We start from the raw sequence: 14,865 nt of genomic DNA, 5'->3' as shown, positions 1-14,865 counted from the left end.
TCAAGGCTAGCGCTCTACCACTTGAGCCATAGCTCCACTTCCGGCTTTTTTCTTTTTGCTTATGTGGTGCTGGGGAATCGAACCCAGGGCCTCAGGCATGCAAGACAAACGCTGTACCACTGAGCCACCTTCCCAGCCCCAACCAGGTTTTTTTTAAATCATTGTTCACTTTAACATAAATGCAACTAATAGTTTAGTAAACTTCTTCCTAAGTGTTGACTGGTGGTAGATCTTTTGAAAGTTTTACTGATAAATACTTTTAACTTTCTGTCACTGCTTTGTAGAGCTTTAATACCTATCTTACTGAGGTTTTGTTGTTTTTTAGGGTCAGTGATGAGAAGGATGCGCGAGGGTATCTTCAGGCCCTCGCTTCTAAAATGACCGAAGAATTGGAAGCACTAAGAAATTCAAGCCTGGGTACCCGAGCAACAGTAAGCTCTGCGTTTTGCATGGAAGCTTATCATTTTAGAAAAACGAAGCCTCAAAACATACTAATAAATCTGATTATTTATATCCACTTTTTTAGACTTTTTCATACTGTAAAATTTTTCATGAAAATCAGTTCATTTAGGTCTTTTTTTAGTTCAGGAAGATGCAACACATCTTTGTTAGCTGTAATACACGTATAGATAAACTGCGATTGCAAATACATATATGTATAGATAAGCTATTATTGAAAATAAGTATAGAAAGCACCCATTTATATGTGTTTCTGCATTTAATGAAAGACGTTTCCATTCTATTCTGTTTAGAGAATAGTGCTTGTGGATTCACTTGGACAACCAAAGTTTAATATTTAAGATAAACATTCTTATTATTTTGTAGGACATGCCCTGGAAAATGCGTCGTTTTGCAAAACTAGACATGTCAGCTAGACTGGAGCTGCAATCAGCCCTTGATGCAGAGATAAGAGCCAAACAGGCCATTCAAGAAGAGCTGAACAAGGTTAAGGCAACTCACATAGTAACAGAATGGTAAGATTGAATAGTGTGGCACTATACAAATAATTCCTGATGTTTCTGAAAAATTATTTGGGGAGAAGTTTCATGTTTAATTACTTATGTGCAATTTTTTTTAAAAAGCTGTTGTGACCAAAACAGTTATAAAGATTTTAATGGAAACAAATGCTTTCAAGACTTTTTAAACATGTTTGCTTACCCATAAAGAGGAATTATTAGGTAATATTCCAGTATTTGTTTTTCCTCATAAAGTTTAGTTGATGCTTAAATTTTATCCTATCAAATCTGAAGTTCTTTCACCTTCAAGAATTGTCATAGGTGTATAAAAATGCAACAAATAATCAGAGAAAATAATCGTGTTCTGCCATAGGTATTTTACAAATGGTGGTTATAGTGATAATTTCATAATGGCAAATTTTTCATTATTTTTCTATTTTTTTAAAAAGTAAACTGTCTCAGACAGGTAGTAGATACATCCCCTCTATTCTTTCACAAGAGTAGAGGAAATCATTGTCCTGGTACATAAATGATAAATAAAAATAATTACATTAGTTCTAAAATAAGTCTGTGGGTGATATACAAATGAAACTACAAATATAAAAATCTATTGGGTGCTCAGAATATCTAAATTTCTAAAAGTAGAAAAGAAATATCAGCTCAGCTTTTAATGATGTGATGGCAGAAGACCTAAACTTCAGTCATTAAAATCTTTAATCAGAACACAGCTGCAGATATGCCAGCATCCTGTTGAATTACAAACTTTTTTGTTAAAAATGACACAGATTAAGACTTGAGTATTCTTTGTATGTTGTGATTATATGCAATTGAAAAGAGAATTTTTTTCTGGAAAATATGAATCAAACCCAGTATAAAGAGCTATTTAATGTTATTTTGTGTATTATAGTTTAGATTGAGTACAATCTGTTTCTTCCTGTACTCAGGACATTGGGATTTACACATTTCTTCATGAAGCAGGGGTAAAAGTCAAATTGGAAATTAAAATTATATATGCTTTGAAAACAGAGCATGTCCATATATAAGAAAGAGTATGTTTTTTGTTCATGTTTATGAGAAAGTCAAACACATTTTTTAACTAATCTTTGGTCTTATGACATATTTTAGTAATTTAATTTAGTTTCAGCAAACTTTTATTATAAAGGGGCAAGATAGTAAATACACTTTCAGGTCCAGACATTGTCCCTTATAACCTAACCAGTAGCTTCTGCCATGGGCAACCACATGGCCTTCTCCACTGTATTAGAAAGAGTACCACTTAGCTAGGTGTAATCCTAGCTACTCAGGAGGCTGAGATCTGAGGATCGCAGTTCAAAACCAGCCTGGGCAGGAAAGTCTGAGAGACTCTTATCTCCAGTAAACCACTAAGAAAACCAAAAGTGGTGCTGTGGCTTAAGTGGTAGAGCACTCGCCTTGAGCTGAAGAGCTGAGGGACAGCACCCAGGCCCAGAGATCAAGCCCCATGACCGACAAAAAAAGAAAAGAAAAAAAGAAAGAATACCGCTTGTTTTCTGTACACAATAGGTTGAGCTGTGCTCTATAGATCTTAATTGCATTTGGGTGCTAGTGGTTCACACCTGTAATCCTAGCCAAGCAGGAGGCTGTGATCTGAGGAAGACAGGTCAAAGCCAGCCTGGGCATGAAAGTCCATGAGATGCTTATCTCCAGTTAACTGCCAGAAAACAGGCAGTGGAGCTGTGCTCAACGTGGTAGAGCATTAACCTTGAGCAAAAGAGCTCGGGGGCAATGCCCAGCAGCCAAGCACCAAGACCAATCCCCCCTTAAAAAAAAACCCAAACCTTAAGTTGCATAATGGCATTTGGCAGGCTGAATTTGTCACACCTATGGTAGTAGCTTATCCCCTAATTTTACAGGACTGACATTTAAACCAAGTAAATCCAGCTCCTTGAGAGTTGGCTCACAGCAAAAAAATTAATTACTTTTTTCTTCTCTTTCCTTAAGTAAACTAAAAGATTCAGAGAAGAAGAACTTGGAACTACTTTCAGAAATTGAACAGCTGCTAAAGGACACTGAAGAGCTTAGATCTGAAAAGGGTATGGGCATGTATGTTTGCATCTCTCAGGACTTACTGTATAGCTGTAAATGTTTTATTGTGTTAAGAGTTCACTTACTGTTCACATTTAGCAAACTGGAACTGCCTTGGAACTGTATGTGCATGTGGTATGTTCATAGCCAATGATTGGTGGATGGAGCTCTGATTCACTATATCTGACTTACTATACATTGAGGGTTTATAGTAACAGCTGGGTGTGGTGGTGTGAACCTGTAACCCCAGTTGCCAGGAGGCTGAGGTACTGGACTTTCAGATGAGCCCTGTCTTTAGACATCAAGAAGTCACTTTGCCCTCAGTGTCCTGAACTATTTAATGAATAATACTTGTGTGATTTGGAAAACTTCATTTTATAATGTTTTCAAGTGTCATCAGATGAGGTAATCACTCTGACAGTTGGCAGTGTGTGTTAACATCCAGACCTTAGTAAGGATACTTTTATGAGAGGACTTCTGTGTGCTGGTTTTCTGAGACAGGTCTCACTGTGTAGCCCAAGCTGGCCTTGAACCACAGCTTTCTACCTCTGCCTTCCCAGTAATGGGGTCATATTTGTTAGCCCTTTTTATGTTTCTAAAATGTACTTAGTCTTGTTGGGGGATCACTCCAACAATAGCTGAGAAGGCAATCTATAACTAGAAATGTATCAAATTCAGTATTAACAGGGAAACTCAGTAAGAATTACTTTCACAAAGCAGCATCTTCTTCCAGATGCTTCCATTTTTTTGTCCTATAGGAGCTCCCAGAATTTATTATAGGTTTCTTGAAAACTTTATTTTTACATCTTTCGATTAATGTGGACTATCTCTTAAGTGTTTAATAACTCTATGCTTCCCATAATATGGATGTTAAGAATCTAGAGATCACTGGGCACCAGTGGCTCACGCCTGTAATTCTAACTACTCAGGAGGCTGAGATCTGAGGATTGTGTTTCAAAGCCAGCCAGGACAGGAACATCCCTGAGACTCTTCTCCAATAAACCACCAGAAAACCAAAAGTAGGGTGTGGCTCAATGCTAGAGCGCTAGCCTTGAGCTGAAGAGCTGAGGGACAGCGCCCAGGCCCAGAGTTCAGGCCCCATGACTGACCAAAAAAAAAAAAAAAAGATTTAATTTTATAAAATATAAAATGTTCTTTTTTAGTAAATGATACTTATATACAGTTATCTAAAATTTATTTTCCTAACAAAGTTTATCACCAAGTACTACAGTAACTAGTGGGCTTTTTATTTGGTCTAAGGCTTCTCTGATTTTTTTTTTGGGGGGGGGTTGGTCTTGGGACTTGAACTCTGGGCCTAGGAACTGTCTTTGAGCTCTTCATCTCAAGGCTAGTGTTCTACCTCTTGAGCCACAGCACCACATCTGGTTTTCTTGTGGTTAATTGAAGATAAGAGTCTCAAGCATGTTCCTGTCCTGGTTGGCTTTGGACTGTGATCCTCAGATCTCAGCCTCCTGAGCAGCTAGAAGTATAGGCATGAGCCACTGGTGCCCTGCCTTTTGTTTTTTCTGTTGTTTTGTTTTAATCCATACAGTGAGATAAAGCTTGTTGGATTTTTGAATCTGCTTGTAAAGTTGTAGAGGTTGTGTTGGAAGTATAGCATCAAAAGTAGAGTACCAACTGTAAACAAGCAAGCTGAGCAAGTATGAGGCCACTTAGTTTAAGCTCTGTATTGGCCAATAAATAAATAAAAATTGTAAAGATTGGAGAACAACATAAAGTCACCAACACTGAAAAGCTGTTTAAAATAATAGTTGATGTTTGTAGGTTTTTGCTGATAGAATTTCTTATTGAAGAAGGAAAGGAAGGAGCCCAAAAAGTGAATAAAAACTCAGATAGAAGCATAAACCATCACATGTAGATGCCGACCATGATTAGTCTTAGTTTATGCAGTGCATAAAACATCTGGAATAAATTGTTCAGTGAGATGATGAACAGAATGCATAGATATGGGTGACTTATAGCCCAGGCAGTTCAGAAGCAAAGAAACTAAAGCAGAATACAGCTAATGTGCCCTTCAAATAATGTTGACCACATCATTTTTAGACTAGATTGAATTAGATCTAGGCTTTACCTAAGCTTTTCACCCTGCTTACTGAAGGCATATGACAGCAAGCCTTTTCTCTTTAGATTTCACATATTCCAAAAAATAATATAACATAGTGCGCTATGCTACTTAAGTAATAGGATTGATACCTACAAAATGAAGTCAAGGGCCTTTCCTTACATTACTCCCTATCAGATCCCTGGTTTGTTATGAAGTCTTTGTTGGCTGTATACATTTCTGAACATGTTACCTGTCTGGCAACTATGGATTTACCTTAGGAAGTAACTCAGCACACAAATCAGTTTCTAGGGATTGCAAGTCAAAACTAGGTGGGGTTTGTTTTCCATTTTATCATTCCTAGTTCTTATTATTTGTATTTATTACCAGAGCCAAAAATACATATGTATTTTTAAAAATTCATTTGAGAGGGGCTGGGAAGGTGGCTCAGTGGTAGAGTGCTTGCCTTGCATGCCTGAAGCCCTGGGTTCGATTCCTCAGAACCACATAAGGAAAAAGCCAGAAGTGGCGCTGTGGCTCAAGTGGTAGAGCGCTAGCCTTGAGCTGAAGAGCTGAGGGACAGAGCCCAGGCCCAGAGTTCAGGCCCCACGACTGACCAAAAAAAAATTCATTTGAGAAAAACTAGGATTTTCATGGATTCTTCATTAATTCAGTAAACCAATATCTAAAATGAAATGTTTTACTATACTAAAGTACATTTATTTTATTCTATTATTTTCTTATAATTTTACTGAAGATGTTTATAATCTTATTAAAGAATGTATAATTATCTTAATGATGCTCTATGCATGGTACGAGTAGTTTTTAAAGAATCTTCAGCTTGTTTTTCGTACAGTGGCACGCGTCTGTAATTGCTGCTAGTCAGGAAGTGAAGAGTGGGGGGTTAAGGGCATGATGGTACCACGCTTGTAACCCAGTGACATGGGAGCCACAGGTAGAGGCTCACATAGTCTGAGGCGACCTCCTGGCAAAACAACAACAACACTAATGCAAAAAGGTCTGGGGACATGGTCAGGTGATAGAGCCCCTACCTGGCAGGTCTACACCCCGGGGTTGAGACCCCAGTATTGCCAACAGTGAAAGTACTTCAAAACAGAAACCTTATTTGGTGATAAATTTGTTTAGAAAAATCAGATATAAACAACTCCTATTTTTAACTACATATGATAATCTTTGAAATATTAATGTGTATTTTTTACTACATAGAGTTAATAATAATTCTGAGCTCTGAATTAGTTTATGGCCAGCTTTAATAGGTGGAAACAGAAAAGTTATCCATAAAACTTATCTTTTAAGTGTTCTAGTTTAAAAGAAGTAATGCTGCTGTCTCCTAGGCATAGAGCACCAGGACTCACAGCACTCTTTCTTGGCATTTCTGAATGCGCCTACCGACGCTCTGGATCAATTTGAAGTAAGTATTGAACTTTTCAGATGCTCTCCATGGTAAACTTAAAATACACTGTGTGGTTTCCACTTACAGTATAATGGCTTTACTGTGGCCCACATACAAGGACCTCGAGTCTCCTGTGAGTGAGGCTGCGAAGGGAGGGCTGTAGTCTGCATTCTCATGGAGAATGCAGTCATTCTTGGTTCTCACCAATATCTGAGAAAGGTCTAAAAACCAAAGTTGGGTTACACTTCAAAGCATTTGCAAGTCCCATAAGAAGCTATACATGCAGAACAGACCCCAACTTTTGAAATACTTTTGACTTTTTGCTCACATCACCTCAACACAATAAAAATAAGAGAAAATGTGAAAGTTTACAATAGTACATTGCTGGTTCTTGTGCCAGACCAATGTATTTTCTAAAAAGCAGATGGTAAGGGATGACTCTAATTAAAAATTATTACAAAGACCCTGTTAGGCAGACTCATAGTTATGCAATTGTAATTCTGTAACTCTGTTACTCTTCACTTCAGTATTTTCAAATTGCTTTAAAAAGCACTAAAGTCAGAAAGTTCATTTATGTCTCAAAATAGTTTAACTGGTGATTGTCCTATTCAGCCACAGAATCAGGTGTCTGTGCAAGGCATGATCTCAGTGCTAGAGCTACAGTATTGGCCACAAAAGACAAAGACCTTCTATACTGCTTGCATTCCAGTGGGAAGATTGGGAACCAAAGATTCTGTTACTTACTTTTAGTTGTTATTTTCTAAATGCATACATCTAATTTGATTATTAATGATTTGTCCATGAGCTTTATTTTATTATACTTTGAGTGTAGTATACAAATTCTATTTCATATCTGTGGGAAAGGGAAAAAGAACCATTCTTTAAAAAGTAATCTCTTAAGTTTCTTGAGAACAATGATAGTGACTGCTTTTCTTGCTTATTTATTTAAATTAATGTCATTTGCCTTTCAATTGTTTTGCAAAATTTTTAATTATTATTAAATTGCTTCATCCATGTTTTCTATTTTTTTTTATTGCTGAATTCGTTAAATAGGATTCCTTTTCTTCTTCCTCATCTTCACTGATTGATTTTTTGGATGACGTAAGTCTTTGATTTTTCAAACCAATGCATCCGTCAGTAAGAGATCAGTGAATTGATTTGAAGAATTTGCCTAGTAATGCAGTCAGTTTTAGAACACGCACATGGAAATAAACTGTGGACCAAATGCTTCCTCATCTCAAATGTAGTGGGTATCATTATTAAAGTTAATATATACATATATATATTTACACACACACACACACACACACACACACACACACACATTGAAAAATGCTGTGGCCATTGGAGAATCTGTTTTCATTCTTTGCAATAATTTTAAAGATTAGAATGTTTATTTGATTATGATCACTATGGGAATAATTGTTCATTTTTATTTTTCATGATTTTTGTTTACCTTTTCAGTACTTTACTGTTGAACTTCTACATTGGTTTAAAATGAACCTCTGGTGTCATGTAAAAAATAACATTTAAAAATCAAATTATCCAAAGGATTTTATAGTAATACAATGATTACAGATCAGTTTTTATACTATCAGCATCTCTTACCAGTGATCTCAGTGATCTCAGTGAACACATGTACCAGATATCTTATAAATTGACTGCATTATCATTTCTTCTCCTGAATTATTTCGATAGACTTAATTATTTAGAAATTATGCTTATATGTATAATGCCTTCATTCTCCTTACAGTACTACTAGTTACATTAATTTTCTCCATTCAACATGAGATGACACAGTAATTCTGTTTGTGTAGTATTTTGTTGATTTGTTGAACATTTAGACCTTCCAGAAATGAAGAAATAAACGTTCATTTGCTAATATTTTGTATGGAACTGTTTTTAGAGCTAGCAAAATTATTTACGTGTTTTATTCCTAATGTGGTTTTGTTTTTTGTTTTGGTGGCAGGGGGGTGGGGGAGGGGGAGTTCAGTACTGGAGCTTGAACTCAGAGCCTGGACATTTTCCTTGAGCTTTTATGCTCAAAGCTAACACTCTACCACTTGAGCCACAGCTCCATTCCTAGTTGTTTGGTAGTTATTTGGAGTTAAGAGTCTCAGGGGCTTTCCTGCCCAGGCTGGCTTCAAACCTCTGTCCTCAGATCTTAGCCTCCTGAGCAGCTAGGATTATAGGCACAAGCCACTTGGCACCTGCTCATTTCTAATACTTTGACTGAGTATTATATTCAGGAGTGGATTAGCATAATTTTCCACTAAAGAAACTTATTGTCAAAGTTTTTAGGTTATTGAAATGAAATCATTTTGTTATGTTTGAAATATTTATACCAGAATATACCTATTTCTATTCAAAATTGAAGCTTTTGTCATTCCTGAAGGAACAAATACTTTTGGCTAATTCTGTAGTGTAATCATAAGTGAGCTGTCCTGATGCACATGGTATTACCTGATGTAACTGACTGCTCAGTACATTAAAATATGTAGTATGTTATTTCCATAGCAGTACCATCTACATCAGAAAGAGTGGGAAGTTGGAATAAATAATTTAGCTTATTAAATTAGAAAGCCGTATTCACTTATCTTTCTGGAAAACTCTTGCCTTCATCCTCCCCTTTCCCATAAAAATTGTAATTTTTAAGAACAGAGGAGTTGCTTGCAAATAAACAAGCTTGACTCCCAGACAATCCCTGGCAATCAGTCCTCTGCCAGCCCCTGGTTTGTTTCTGCTTTTCTAAAGGCTGGCACTGCCCCCAGATGGAATGTCACAGCTGTTTCTGTGGCTGTTCTTCTCTCTTATCCTTTACCCTCTTGAGGAGCACAAGCTCCAATTCCAAATGGCACGATTTTGGAACTCCACCTCCCCGAACTTCAGTTCTTTTGCTTCACTTTATAGGTCTTAGTACTGAGTTGATGTACTACCTTTGACTGTTCAGAACTTCACCGTTCACGTACCCCTGATCCAGACCTACCTTCCGCTTACCTCCATGTTCATCTACTTAACTCAGGCCTGCTGAAACTATTACACACAACCTCTTACACCTTTAGCTTTTCCTTAATGTTATAAATTCATATAGGTACTGGAGTTTCTATCCGTATGGGAGGATGTTCAGAGCAAGAGTCCTTCCTTGTAAGCCCACTGTGCAGTCAACCCCTTCTATGTGTCAGAGGAAAACCATATGTGGGCCACTTCCATGTCCTCAGGAAAGTGAAAGAGGCCGGCAGACAATGCAGAATGAAAGTGTGTTCAACACTATGTGCATAGTGTTGAACATCTGTCAAATGTGTGGCCTTGTCCTATATGTAATTATAGACTTTTAAGGGAGAAGAGAAGCCTAGAAAATATTTAGTCCATTGGTTTTGGTAATTGTTTGTCTCCCATTAGGGAGAGTGGAGAGATCTCTGCTATTAGTAAGAGTGACTTTTTGAAGTTCTTAATCTTTGAGGAAAAAGGGAAGTGGAGATAAAGGATTATCTATGGTATTTGTTAAGATAGAAAAGGGGGATGAATTAATTTTGTGTGTGTGCGCCGGTACTGAGGCTTGAGCCTCAGGGCTTGGGCACTGTCTCTAATCTGTTTTGATCAAGGCTAGCACTCTACCACTTGAGCCACAGCCCCACTTCCATTTTTTTTTTGGGGGGGGGTGGTGGGTGGTTAATTGGAGATGAGTCTCTGGACTTTCCTGCCCTGGCTGGCTTCAAACTGTGATCCACAGATTTCAGGCTCCTGAGTAGCCAGAATTACAGATATGAGCCACTGGTACCTAGCAGAGATGAGTTAATTTTAAGAGAAATTAACCTAGACACTGGTGGCTTACACCTGTAATTCTACCTACTCAGGAAGCTAAGACCTAGAGGATTGCTGTTTGAAGACAGCCCAGACAGAAGTGTCTGCATAACTACATATCCAATTAACTACCAAAATGTTGGACTGGAGGCATGACTCCAGAGGAAGAGAGCACTGCTGTGAAGAAGGCCAAGAAATAACTAAGGCCCTGAGTTCAAGTTCAGTATTGGCTAAAATAAAACAAAAAATAGAAATTGGGACTAGGTTGATGAGTGAACTCGTAAGTAAGGCATTCCTATATTAAAAAGGTAGTAGAACAATATCAAGATCCCTTCTGCTAGGGAAAATAGTATCTCCTCTGCTGCATGCCTCACACCCAGTTCGCTTGACAGTCAACACTCCACCCAGGCCTGTCCTTTCAGGGCTCGGGGTGAGGACAGGTGGAAATCAGTAGCTCGAACTTTCTCTCCTCTCCTTTACTTTCAACTTCATCAGACTAAGTTTATAGTTGTTTCCTACTCTGTTGTTCATTTCCTTGAAAACACACATACTTGAACTGTTTGTCTCTATGAAAGGTCACAATTATAGTCATGTATATGGGCTACTTTTTCTTTGGATTTGATAAATATACTGTTTTTTGTATAAACTTAGTAAGTTTTGATTTTCTTTAAATTTCAATTCTTTGTTGTATTCATTTGGTCTCTTCACAAAAATTTCCTATTTACACAGCAAGTGGAAACATACCCAACTTGTTTTTTGGAAACTGACTTTTTTCTATACTTTCCTAGTATAAGAATTAAAGGAATATTAGAATTAAGGGAGTTAAAAGAGTGTTGATATTAAAAGTTCTAGTGTATAAAGATAAGAAATGAAATAGTGTTTATCTGTTTATCTTCTGTTGTCCAACTGTCTGGTGTTGCCCATATTGCTTTCCCATTTCATATTCTAGCAAGTAAGAGAAACAAGTCATCTGCACCCACAGAGGGCTAGCCTTGGAGCTTTAACATCAAGAAAGCTTAGTATTTCATGTCCATTTTGGCTCTTCCTCCCGTTCTTCGTCTCTTGGTTTTGCCATTGTTCTCCCAGCTTCTTTGGAATCCTAACTAGTCATGAGCTGTACCAACGACAGCTCATCAGATGTGAGAACCAGAGCAAGACAAACTTTGTTTGTTTGTTGGTTGGTTGGTTGGTTGGTTGGTTTCAGGGCTTGAACTCTAGGCCTGGACGCTGTCCCTCAGTCTCTTCAGATCAAGGCTAGCACTCTACCACTTGAGCCACAGCGCCACTTCCAGCTTTTTCTATTTCTGCGGTGCTGAGGAATCAAACCCAGGGCTTCATGCATGTGATGCAAGCACTGTACCACCGAGCCACGTTCCCAGCCCCAGAGCAAGACAAAAGCATTTATTGTGAAGATTTTTTTAATTCTGTGACCGTAATCAGAACTAGGTCATTCAGAGAAATTATGACATTCCTGACTATTCTCCTTTTTTAAGATTTCTATCCACTTATTTAACACAATTCAACATAAAAAAACTCATTATTCAGAATAGTATTGTTAATAGTTTCTCCCTAAGAAATGACAAGTTGAGCATTTCTCATCCAAAACATTTGGAACTAAAGACAATTCAGATTTAAGAGATGTTTGGGTTTTAGAATATTCACATAGTAATGGGAAAATCCTTTAGTGCTCAAAAGATTTCATATTAAAGATGCTCAACTTGTAGATTATATATTTATTATACCATTGTACATTATGTATTACATCATAATATTTAGTCAGTCTAAAGAGAAAAACTACACCATCCATCTCTTCTTCTGTGTTGTATTAAATAAGATCTCTGTAGTTCACTAACTGAACCCTAAAAACTATTAACCAAATTATTTGTCCCTAAAACATAAAGTGATTATAGAACTTTTTTTCGCTGTTTTTTTCCTATATTCAGCCTTAAATTTTTTGTGGCACTGTACAGATCTAGATATATTTACAGACCTAGATATAAGTTGGTACATCATTCATTCCACATTAAGACAGATACAGATACTGATTGTAAAGTTTGCTGTGATTCATTGCAGTGTTACAGAAAACCATAGTGTGTGGTATGTATGGGTGAGGGGTAGAGAGGCTGGTTTATCTTAAGTATAGAGAAAATGTGCTTATGATTAACCCTTTTCTACTGAAGATACTTGTTAAGAAGTTATTGCCATAGTTAGCATCGTCATTAGCTTTTACAGAATGCCCACTGAGAAAGTTTATTGTCCTTCTTACTTGAGAGAGATTTGACCTGTTTTTACTATAGTGATAATACATTTTTATATATTTGATAATATATTTTGACATAGTCTTGCTCTTTTTCCTGATCGTAGCACGCTCTGGATTCTAGGCCAGAAATACAAATATTCAGAAAGTAAAACTCATTTTGTACAGGAATACTGCTTTGCTGTCTATGCACAGTAGTGGGTACAAAAATAAACTAGATATAGAATTAGACCTCAAGGTGTTTGCTTTATTATTTAAAAAATCATTACATAGGGGCTGGGAAAGTGGCTCAGTGTTAGAGTGCTTGCCTTGCATGCATGAGGCCCTGGGTTCGATTCCTCAGCACCACATAAGCAAAAAGAAAAAAGCTGAAAGTGGTGCTGAGGCTCAAGTGGTAGAGCGCTAGCCTTGAGCTGAAGAGCTGAGGGACAGCGCCCAGGCCCAGAGTTCAGGCCCCACGACCGGGCCCCCCCCAAAAAAAAATCATTACATAGTTATGTAATATAGAAAGTAATAAATACCACAAGAGACATCTAGGTTAAGTACTTCGGCAGTTCAGAAGGATTTATTCAATATCTATTGAGAATTTCTCAATTTACTGGCTTTATAGCAAATGTATTTCCTGCCTTTAAGTGCAGTGGGAAGGACATGCCCAAGAGAGACTTCTGACTGCAGCAGAAGAATCCAGGAAGCTTTTTTTTTTTTTTTGTCAGTTGTGGGGCTTGAACTCAGGGCCTGGGCACTGTCCCTAAGTTCTTCAGCTCAAAGTGAGCACTCTACCACTTGAGCCAGAGTGCCACTTCCAGTTTTCTGGTGGTTAATTGGACATGAAAGTCCCACAGACTTTCCTGCCCCAGCTGGCTTTGAACCACGATCCTCAGATCTCATCCTCCTGAGTAGCTAGGATTACAGGCGTGAGCCATCAGCACCCGGCCTAGGAGCCTTTCTAAAAGAATGTCTGAGTGATCATCTCAGATGCACAGCACCTGTGGAGGGGATGTCAGAGATTATAATTTATTTTGCTAAAAGCATAAAGGATGAGTGAGGGAGGCCATTGATGAGAAAGAGTTTGAAGGTATAGGTACGAGTGAGAATCGGGATGATGACATACTCTGTTATGCAGCTTAGACTTATTTGGGCCAAAAGGTAATAAAGGATTTAACAGAAGGAAATGGTACAGTTTCATTTAAGTTGGAGATATTTGATGGACATACATGTGAAATGTCCAGCACACGTGTGTCAGAAACTCAAGGAAGAGCAAGAAGTAACTGGATGACCCGCATCAAGTGTCTTTGTGATCCTGGAAGCCAGAGCACTGCATAAGAAGAGCAGCAAGCCTGAACACTTAGGATCTCCAGCTTTGCAGAGGGGCGGAGAATCAGGACTGGTAGGGGAGCAGCAGTGACGGAGAAAGTGTAATAAAAACTAAGGGATGGAAGGTTGTTAGGATGGGAGCACTCAGCAGCATCCTGTATCACAGAGACAGCTCTCAGATGGGACAGGCGGAGTGTCAGAAAGCTGACACTGCAAGGATGAAGGCAGAAGCCACATGATTTGTACTGAAAGAGATCTGAGTTGTCCAAAAGTTCAGAGATTGTCCATAATATTGAGGGAGGTTTGAACTCTAGATCTACTGCATACCAGTTTTAAGACCTTCAGCAAGTTAAGCTGTTTTACTTGTCTTTAAAATGGAGATTATGATATCCACCCATCATAATAACCCTTATTAGGGTTTCAATGAGAATTAACAGAGATTGTCAGTAGAAAGCATTTGAAAAGCACCTGTATGTCCTGTATGTATTCCGCTCATGATCTATAATAGTGTTAACTATTACCATTATTAAGGAAGGAGACACAGAGTTGCCTCATTTATTGTTTGGTTGTTCGGTTTGGGGTAGAGGGAAAGGGAGAGGTCCTTTTTGTGAGGAGATTTTTGCCTCTGTCACTAGGCCAGACTGGGTGTGGGGGAACTAGTTTAGTACTTCCAATTTTGCTCTGCTGTTAACTCTGTTTTTGTGTGCTTAAACTCAGGGCCTGGACACTGTTCTTGAGCTTTTTTTCCTCAAGGCTGGCATTCTACCACTTGAGCCACAGCTCCCCTTCTGGTTTTTTGTGGCTAATTGGAGTTAAGAGTCGCACAGACGGGGCTGGGAAGTTGGCTCAGTGATAGAGTGCTTGCATTGCATGCCTGAGGCCCTGGGTTCGATTCCTCAGCACCACATAAGCAAAAAGAAAAAAGCCGGAAGTGGCGCTGTGGCTCAAGTGGTAGAGCGCTAGCCTTGAGCTGAAGAGCTGAGGGACAGTGCTCAGG

General features: G+C 38.2%; 1 protein-coding gene across 3 annotated transcripts in view; it reads left to right on the top strand.

The window, feature by feature from the left end:
• Positions 1–14,865, top strand: part of Cdc42bpa (CDC42 binding protein kinase alpha (DMPK-like)) — a 213,420-nt gene that overhangs the window by 146,483 nt on the left and 52,072 nt on the right. For all 3 annotated transcript variants that reach the window (XM_013017417.1, XM_013017416.1, XM_013017419.1), the window contains 4 exons: positions 326–431; positions 826–974; positions 2,937–3,028; positions 6,438–6,514. In XM_013017417.1, coding sequence (XP_012872871.1) covers positions 326–431; positions 826–974; positions 2,937–3,028; positions 6,438–6,514 — 424 coding nt within the window. The remainder of the gene's footprint in view (positions 1–325; positions 432–825; positions 975–2,936; positions 3,029–6,437; positions 6,515–14,865) is intronic.

Source organism: Dipodomys ordii, unplaced genomic scaffold (assembly GCF_000151885.1).
Source record: "Dipodomys ordii isolate 6190 unplaced genomic scaffold, Dord_2.0 Scaffold35, whole genome shotgun sequence".
NCBI classification, from domain to species: domain Eukaryota; kingdom Metazoa; phylum Chordata; class Mammalia; order Rodentia; family Heteromyidae; genus Dipodomys; species Dipodomys ordii.
The sequence above is the reverse complement of the archived record's forward strand: the minus strand, read 5'-3'. Positions and strand labels throughout refer to the sequence as shown.